General features: G+C 35.4%; 1 protein-coding gene across 2 annotated transcripts; it reads right to left on the reverse strand.

Moving 5' to 3' along the window:
• Positions 1–2,666: 2,666 nt before the first annotated feature.
• Positions 2,667–9,566, reverse strand: LOC142613774 (70 kDa peptidyl-prolyl isomerase-like). Of its 2 annotated transcripts, XM_075786265.1 has the most exons (13): positions 9,267–9,566; positions 9,096–9,188; positions 8,735–8,995; positions 8,523–8,603; positions 8,371–8,451; positions 7,515–7,709; positions 6,681–6,770; positions 6,383–6,558; positions 5,877–5,999; positions 5,641–5,787; positions 4,797–4,924; positions 4,586–4,706; positions 2,667–3,024 (listed from the first exon to the last, which is right to left on the reverse strand). In XM_075786265.1, exons 1-13 carry the CDS (start codon positions 9,460–9,462, stop codon positions 2,929–2,931), a joined length of 1,788 nt encoding a protein of 595 aa, XP_075642380.1. In that variant the 5' UTR covers positions 9,463–9,566; the 3' UTR covers positions 2,667–2,928. The 2 variants fall into 2 exon arrangements, with proteins under 2 accessions (XP_075642380.1, XP_075642382.1); XM_075786267.1 differs by lacking the exons at positions 9,096–9,188; positions 9,267–9,566 and having other exon boundaries at positions 7,582–7,709.
• Positions 9,567–9,834: the final 268 nt, after the last annotated feature.

The raw sequence follows: 9,834 nt of genomic DNA on the forward strand, positions 1-9,834 counted from the left end.
CCAACCATTTATCAGGATTTGTGCTTTGAAAGTAGTAGCAGTAATATAATTAATTGTACAGTTATATCTGTTCCCACAATGGTTTATCTTGGAGAGGTAGTTAGAGAGTTAGAGAGAGAAAATGTTTTGGAAACTTCTTTTTCATTTTTCCTTCGTCCATGCTCTTCTTTCCTTGTATGAAATTATTAAAGAGAAAGAGACAGAGATGAGTTTAAGTTATATGGAGTGGTGCACTACTCAATACTAATTTTTTATTAAATTAATATTTTAATAATTTTATCATTAAATTATATGTTCTTTATAATTTTAACACGTATTTTAAATGTCATATCAATTAGATATTTTTTTTTGTTCAATTTATAAACTCATTTTTTATCCATAGTTTTAAAATTCACCATTAATAAGATAATCCTGATATTTTACTATGCATGGAGGGTATGAGATTACCCTTATTCTCGTTGTCTTGAAAATTTTCACTATATTATTCTATTCCCAACAGGTTTTTTTTTTTTTTAACAGCTATATTGGAAATGAATTTCGACCCGGTGTTGGAGGCCAAGTTCCCAGATTTATTCTCTGAAGACTCTGGTGTAAGAGACCGTGCTTTCGGTACCGTAATGCGACAGATTCATTTCGCAAGACGGAATACTTCATCCATGATGCATTTGCTCGAATTAGTTTGGAGAAACAAAGGACAAAAAGTTTCACTTGACACTGCCAAAAAAGTTATCGAAATTCTCAAATTGCTTGCGGTGTATAGCATAGACCCATCGTTTTTCGCTCACACTTTGGCATCAAAAATTGTCTTGGACATCCTTGCTCAACATGGGATTCATGAGCTACACGATGCTATTGAGGACTTGTTCCTCAAATTCTCACAAGCCATCTACTTGAACATGCAATTGGGTGACAACAGGATCAAGTGTTTCATGGAAGAGAACTTGATATCTGTTTCTATAGCAACTCTAAACAACTTCATTCCTGTTGATGACAAGAGCTTATTGAGTGAAGGTCAAGCACTTTGCTTTAAGGCTATAGTGGGAACTTCATTGTGGAGCTTTAGCCCTGAGAGCATTAAGGAAAGTGTTGTGTATTGGGTTGGTCAAGTTCTCGAACAAGGTCAAGGTGAATTGATTCATGTCAATGTTTTTAAAAAGGTACTTGAATGTACCAACTCTCAGACCCATACAAGAATTTATGTGATAATGCTTACGGGTATTGTGAAGGTTTTAGAAAAGGCTAAAAATACAAGGGATGTACCACTCTGCATGCATGCTTGTGCATTTTTAACCAACCTTTTGACCAACCGATTTCTCATGGATTGCCATCATAATCTTCTTGTTCAAAACCCATTTCGTGTTGCTCGACTTTTCATCACCCCAGATTCTGAACTTGTTGTTCCTGGTGATAAAATGATGAAAGAAAATGTGAAGGTGTCCTTGTCAGCTATTCAGAAGCTTCGGGAAATTCTTGAAGAGTGCCACTTCGGACCCAGCCCTGAATTTTTCGATAGTGTCTCTGATGCCTTGTTAGTAGTCGAGTCAACTCAATGTGATGAACTTGTGAAGTGTGCATTTAATAATCAAGGATAGATGAGTTGCGAGGCAGGTTTGGTGTTTAGACTATTAGAGTACAGAGTCTATAGAACTACTACGTACTGTTTTGGTTTTTTTCTTGTTTATTAGAAAGTAAGTGAGGTGGAAAAATAAGAGCTGGGATTGCTGGACTTATGGTTGTATCGTTTTGTTATGTTCTGTTTTCAGCTGCTTATATATATTATGTTGAGAAACGAAGTGTATGCACTATTTTCATTCTCTCTCTCTCTCTCTCTCTCTCTCTCTCTCTCATGTAAGTCAGAAACGTGAAATTAGTATTTGCTCCACAAAAGAGAACATGAAGTGGAACCTCAAGCATAAAATTGAAAGCCAAATCTCATTTCTGCAGGCTGGGATTGTTTTTGTATTTAGCTAATATTTCACAAATTACATAAGCAGCCAAAATTATAAAATTTAATGACACGTCCAACTAAAACTTTTTTTTTTTTTTTTGAGAATCAACTAAAACTATTGTTAAAACAAGATTAAGATTCTTTCACGGGCCCAATAAGAAATGGAATAACTTGAGAAGATGACTTTCAATAAGAATATCAATTTCCAAAAACTAAGAGATTATAATTTTTTAAGGAAATAAAATTAGGATTCCCTTCCAATTTGGGATGTCAAAGACATTAGGTCATATCATTAGTTTCTCGTCCTCTCTTCAGAACAAGAGCTGAGTAAACTGAGACCCGATAAGGTGGGGCAAATGCATTTTGCAATCCTTTGATGTAATTTGGCCCAACTTATCTAATTTTTTACTGAAAATTAATTAAAAATATAATTGTATCAAAAGAAGTGGGATTTTAAAAAGTTATACACAAGTAAATAAGTTTAAAACCTAGACATAAAACGCCAATGGCAAACAAAAACTAACTTTTAGATGTTAGTAATATGTGAAAACGGATGTTATCTGTCGTGCCTAGTCTCATCCCACCCTGCTCCCAAATGAACATTGACCTACCCTCCAGCGATTGTTGCCCAATTTCAGGGTGAACAAGGCTGGACATGCACTAACATAGACTCTTCATTGGAATCCATGCTTTTCAACCAAAAAACAAAAACAAGATAAGAGAAGAGGATAATGATTTGGCTAAAACTGAAACTACAAAGTTTATGTCAGAGGAGGATCATATTGACAATGATTTTAAAGTCTTTAAGGACAAAATTTTCCAAATTAACAACAGATATAAACCTGGATTAACTAAATTTGTATTGTTGCTTAATGATTTTTGAATATTTTCTTTCCTGTGCCTGTAATTACAATTGCGGCTCTATAGTTTCTCGTACATTATACGTCACATGCTTCGTGAAAAAGTCTTTCCAACCACCATCAGGAGTGGGCAGAACTATCAGCAACTTTTTCCATTTTCATTCCCACGACCTCTTCATCTGTTTTATCATCCTCTGCTTTCTCAACCTTCAATTTCTGCCAGTATAAACATGAACCAGTCACAACAGATATTGTGATAATCCATAACACTAACTTCAGTGATCATAACCAGCATATTCGGTGCAAGTAACATATAAAGAAATCTGTTCAAATGAAAAATTCATAACCATTTTTTAAATTAATTATTTCTCCAGCACCAAAGATACTCCATTCTTTATGCAACCCATAACATACAAATGGAAAGGTAAATAAGTTAAATCCAAATGGCCAAGGGGTTGTGACCCCTTGTTTGCATACTAAGATATCCCTATAAAATTCTGATTGGCTTCCATTCATGTCGGTATATGAGGCAATCCTTTTTTCCCCTTTTAATCCACAAAATCATTTGTGAGGTTTCTAGGATAAATCATTTCAAGGTCACATATTACGTTGAGAGACAGATGCCTAGTGACCAGATTGAAATTTGATTGATTCCAGTGATCCAGATTGTTGCTAAATTGATGCAAAGCTATTATGAAATTCGATTGCTAGTCTAATTATAAGTATTAGTTAATTTTACTTTCTTATTTGATGCAACTTAGAACTCTATTTATAGGTCCTAGAGGAAACATTACTGGTATGTTTATTATTTCTATTGGAGATATAAGATATCACAAAGTTTGGTGGTGTGCCAGGAAACTCTAGCTTTAGGGTTCTGGCTGCTCTTGGTGCTGAAATCTAAGGTTGTTCTGTTTTCTTTATAATGCACACAAGCTCTTTTTGCAACTTTGTCCTGCATCAATGTCTTTTAGATGATTCCTTTAAAGAGGACAGATACATGCCTCAAGTTCTACCAGGAACATATATACAGACATTATTTTCACTAAATTCCCATCACACCTATGGCCATCTGCACACAATAGTGTGATTCAAGAGGTAATATACATCATGTGGTTCACCTTTCACCATCTAAAAAGCACTTTAGCTGCAGATTTCCTTCCTAAGTTTTTTTACTTTATCAGTGTACCATCATGCCAAAGTATTTAAACTTGTAAAAAATGCAAAACATGAATGTTTGATGATTCTTAAAAAGATAAATCATGGGAAAAAATACATATATTTCTTGGCATGATATTTACAGTAGCAATTAAGGTGGAGGTGGTAATGAAGATTACTGGAATTTATGGTACCTGAAAATATGGCAGTAACGAAGGAAGATAGGTAAGGATGGTAACAATAGTGCATGGGAGGGGAAGGTGGTGGTGCTTGCATTGTAATGATGTTGACATGGTTTACAGTAGCAATCACTATGATGAAGATTTTTATGGTAGTTAAGTAACAATCAAAATCACAATGTGGATATGCTTTAAAAGTGCCCTAAACAGTGAATCTGGTGATGTGAGTGTTGCGGTTATGGTAATGCGTTGGTGACTGTTAAGAATCATGCATAGCCATTTACAACTGTGAAAAACAAGTTCCATCATCAAATGTATCTATTTGCCACCTAACTTTCTTGCTTCCAGAAGAAAGGTACTTCCAGACGCAAGCCAAAACATGCATAATATTTTCCAACTTTATGATCATTATAAGCTAATAAAATAAGAGAAACATTACTCACCTTCGTAGCCGCGGGTGTGTCCCTTGTCTTATGTGCAAACATGTTCATGTATAGCTTTGACTCTCTCTTGTCACTCTCAGCTTGAAGTTGCTTCAAATTCTTCTGAATCAACTTCACCTCCCTGGAGATAGAACCATACCATGTTCAACAGAGCGCCATAATATTAAGACTTTTAATCGCATGTTAAGCAGATTAAAACACCTTCAGTTACCTGTTATGAGGATCAGCCTCAAGAGCTTTCTTGATGTCTAATTCAGCAGAGACCAGATCTGCAGTTTCCATATAGGCTTGCGCCCGCCTGTACAAAGCTTTCACATTGTGGAACTCAATGTCTAGCACCTGATGGAGATCAGAATTTATAAAATGAGATTACATCTTTCCTGACATTCCACCTCTCTATACAAAGAAACTGCTTATACTGTTGAAAGCTCCACTATGTTCATTTTTTTATGGTTGCTGTATTTGCCAATCTGTCACCAGTAGTAATGTCCACATCTAGGTACTGATATATACTGCCATCATTTAATATTTTTTTGGGGGTGGGGGAGGGTGGGGGTGAGGGAGGGAAAAGAGCATTAATAATTTCAATTAATCCCTTCTCCATAAAATTATGGAATTGCCTGTGAAATCATGTGGCATGCCATTAAAGAGTTGTGATTACAGCAGTTGCGAAAGCAATAATTTCAGAAGAACTAGACCCAAGCCCCATAATAAAGCCCACAAGGTGAAAAAGTAGTCAGATTAGCAAACTTTTGATCACCACCATATTGTTTGAGAAGAAAATTAGTTGGAATTTCATGAAGTCAGAGAGCACAACATTGGATCCTAATGGCTGCGTTTTGACACCAACAGCAATGGCAGGGACCAGACTGTGTTGCTTTGCTCAATTTTTATGTTATGCATAATCTCTATTATAAATTTGCTTTTATTGTCAATCCTTCCACTAGTAAATATGCCCAATTTTCTCTATCTGGAAAAAAAATTTCAAGTGACACAATGCTCTACTCCAGATAAATATCGGTTGCTTTTCTTTTATTCTTTTTTTAAGAATCTACCTCCGAACATAACTTGATTGCTCCCTGAAAGTCATGTAGATTGAGGCTACATGCTGCACCATTCAACCAGCAAGATACTCTTAATTGTTCAGCAAGCTTTTGCTCATCATCCTCAAAGGATCCATCCTCATTAACAAAGTCTGCAGCCTGGGAGAATACAATAAAGCAACTCTCAAATTTGAATCTAATCAAATGAACAATTAATTTAGGCATCAAACATGCAAAAATTGAGTTACCTTGTCATATTTTTTCCTTGCTCGTTGATATTTCCCAGTTTTAAATAGTAGATTGCCTTCTTCTTTCTTCATTCTAGCTGCCTCAATCTTCTCATTGTTACTCATTTCCCATGGTGCTTTTTCCTTTTTACCATAGAGAAATAAAAACTAATAAGTAGGCAACAACATAAATTAGACAAATATATTATAGAAAGGATCCAGACATTCAATCTAGCAGCATATACTGGGGTTAATACATGAGATGACAATTAAAATAAAATAAAAATAAAAATAAAAACATTGAAAAACATCAAAACCTTGTTTTTAGGAAAAAAAAAATGTGTCCAAAACTGTATATGTACAAAAAAAAAATTGTTCAAATTGGAACATCTCATCTGTAATGAGATGAGATTTCTCTAATAAATAAAATTAAATTATCCCACAATGTAATGAGAATTTTATGAAAATTTCAGAAAGCAAAGAACATCTTATCTGTATGTCTATAATTTGATCACAACAATTATTACCTTAGTAAAATCTATCATTTCAACTTCATAAACTACATTTGAAGATGGTGGAATTACAGCAAGATCCTGCCTTACTTCACTGCTTCCAAATCCAAAATCAGGATGTATGGTCAATATTGCCCGCTCTCCCTTCTTCATTGTTGCCACTGCTTGGTCTAGACCCGCAATCACTTGCTCTACAGACAGCAGAAGGCAAAGTCCAGTCAAAGCTTATTTTAAGTTTTCTTCATGATAATTTGACAAACACAAAGTATAACATAGTCAAGATGTCAAGAAGAGTTTTAGGAATAAAACTGACCTTCATCACTGATAAATTCCAAAGGCTGCTCTCCATCAATTCCTTTTTTCTCAAATATGATGCCATCTTCTAGCCGTGCCATATAGCTAACTGAAAAGGTTGTAAGTAAGAATAACAGTTTCATATATAAAATCACATGACCTTTCTTTACAGTCCCATAATGTATTTCAAAACATATGAACCCACTTAAATTTACTTTTACCAGATACAGGATTTTGTTTTTCCCCTGAAAATTTTTATTGATGCTATTCATTGTGCATCATACCATAATGTTTTTACCTTCTTTTTTTTTTATTTTAATCCACGGTTGCTCACTCTGGATTATACTAGAACCTTATTTCATACATTCTTCTTCTTGTTCTTACTTTCTAATTAAGAGAGTTCCACATGAAAGTAAAGAGATCCACCAGATTCATAATAAAAATAAAAACATATTTTTTTGATATGATTGGAAGATTCATAAACAATACATATTCAGGACTTTTCCAAGTTAAATACTAAGCTTTGAGTACCAGCCTTAATTATAAGGGAAAAGTAAGAATCTTTCTGCACACCAGGTGCATATGAAATGACTTTAAGTAGTTATCTACGTGTTAGATATTTCATTACTTCTTTGCAAGAACAAAAGAACGATTTGCATAAAGAACATCGAATTATCTGAGTAGGACTGCATATGTTAAAATTTACCAAATAACATTTCATATTGTATTTATAGACCCTTGAAATTCTAAGTCTAGTTGAGATTGAAGTAAATTCCATCATTCATAACTTTCCAGTCCAAGTCAATTTTGACGACATTGCTCAAGTTAATGACATATGCATCACTATACTTACTAGTAACAGTTGCACCTTCATTGGGAATGACAGCCCCTTCACCTTCTCTTAAAATTTTCTTAAGTACCTTGGAATCACCAGTAATATCAATAACAGGCTTGAAAGACAGCAACTCCACATCAATGTTGAGTATAGAACCCGGGGGGATTGAATTAACCCCATTACTTGCATCCCTCCCCTCCTCTCCAAAGGCATCTACAATCATTTTCAAGAATTAGAGTTTAAAAGTTAAACTCGGACAAGATCTTGAAATCTTCAAAGTTATGAACAAGAAAAGTTGAAAATATTTTATCAAAATATTTGGCTGCCTTGTAAATGAAAAGAGAATAAAAAAAAAAATTGATTAGCTAATACCTAGCCCAAAAATATCAATAAGAAAGGATCATTGATAGTAAGGATCACACAACTCAACCTCACAAAAAGTGCACATATGTTTGGAGCATGTGATTACTCTCTCACTCCACTAAATATGGTATGAACTATGAAGCAATTGTCATGACCTACAAGACTACACTCAAACATACTAGTCATAATTTCCGAATATTTTGTTACATTGAGGTGGTGGGATTGTGATAAACAATTTGGGTTCACACTCCAACTATTGAAGTGAATATTGGGTAACAGGTCGGTATCAACACACCTCGAAACTCAACCCTAAGAACAGCAGAAAATTTAAATCCAAACAGCAACAAAAGTCTAGACAATCATTAGTTATCTATCTCACCATTGTTATTACAATCTCCATCGCATCTAAGTACAATTACTACACTCGAGAACACCCCTTGTCTCCGTCTATCTTAAAGAGAATTTCATAAGTTCTAACATAGCTTGTTAATAACAAGGAACAAAGACATACACTGAGGTTGAACAACTAATTTGGCCTTCTCTCCCCTTTTCATGGTCATTATTACTTTTTGCAATGCTGGACAAAGATGACCTGAAAGAAACCAAAAGGTTAATTCTAATCACCATGAATTGGCATACAATTTATTATCCAAAAAGTATTACCATCTTTCACATAAAATTCAACTCCTTCTTCCGAAGTTTCTGCGACAATAGTACCATCATCCAGCGCAACGCGATACTTCACTGCAGTGCAATGCATTACCAACAAAAACCACTTTAGCATCTCCAAACAAAGCAAACAAAGCTTGACATTGACACAATCCACACATTTCTAACAAAATTATACCACAAAATAACTAAGCACTTAAGAGTACCAAGAACTTGGTCCAAATCACCAGGTTGTTCATTGCTCTCTCCCTTGACCATTATTTTCTTGATAATTCCACCGTCTCTGCTAACATCCACCACAGTTATCCACGAGACGAGTTCCACTTCAAACTGAACAACAGAATTAGGCGGAACAACGCCGTGGCGGCCCGCGACGCCATAGCCTAATTCAGGAGGCAATGTGAACAAAGCAGTCTCTCCTTTCTTCATTGTAACTATAGCATGTTCCAATCCACTAACCACTTCACCTATCATTATCAACCCCTATTAACTTTAGCAATAAGCAAAATTACGCTAAAAGCTAAATTTAAACAGCAAACAGAATTCAAAATTATCAGAAATAATCACCGTGACCGAGCTTTATAGTCAATGGCTTATCATCATCTCTATCTCTTGTGGAATCGAACTTTGTTCCGTCAAGCAAAGTACCAACATAATGAACTGCGTTTTAATTCGAAATTTCAATCAATCATTTCTAACAAGAGAAACTACGAGAGGGATCGGCGAGTTGTACAGTACCAGTGGCTTCGTCACCGAGCTCAGGGGTTTCCCAGCCATGGCCGAGCTTGAGGAGCTTTTTCTTGACGCCGGAGATACTGAGCTCGCGCTCTTCGCCGACCTTGAGAGGGGGAGCTGATTCGATCACCTCCCCGGGTTCTTCGTCATCCTCGTCGTCCTCGATTTCCGAAACGTTCGTCGCTTTTTCTGTCACCATGCTGGGCCTGGTAGTACAGAGCTGTGTGGTTTTTTCTCCGGTGAGGTTAGTAGATTACTATGGGAGTTTGGGAATTACTCTAGGATGTCTGAGAATCACGGTGCTCGTTATTTCGAAGTCGTACAAGGGTGTCTTGGTAATTTCAACTTTTTTTTTAATTTTTTTTTTTTATATAGAAGATAGAAGATAGAAGATAGAAGATAGAATTCTACTCTTAACGTAATCTAACTGTAAATGTGTGTAAAACTTCATCTTAAAGATTTAAATCCCGGCCCTAGTGAGTTCCAATTAGCTTAAGTGGTAAAGTCTCTGATGATTGTATAAGAGATCTGGGGTTCAATCTCTGCTTACACTAAAAACTGATTGGTGTCT

The sequence above is a fragment of the Castanea sativa genome, chromosome 10 (assembly GCF_040712315.1).
Source record: "Castanea sativa cultivar Marrone di Chiusa Pesio chromosome 10, ASM4071231v1".
Lineage (NCBI taxonomy): Eukaryota > Viridiplantae > Streptophyta > Magnoliopsida > Fagales > Fagaceae > Castanea > Castanea sativa.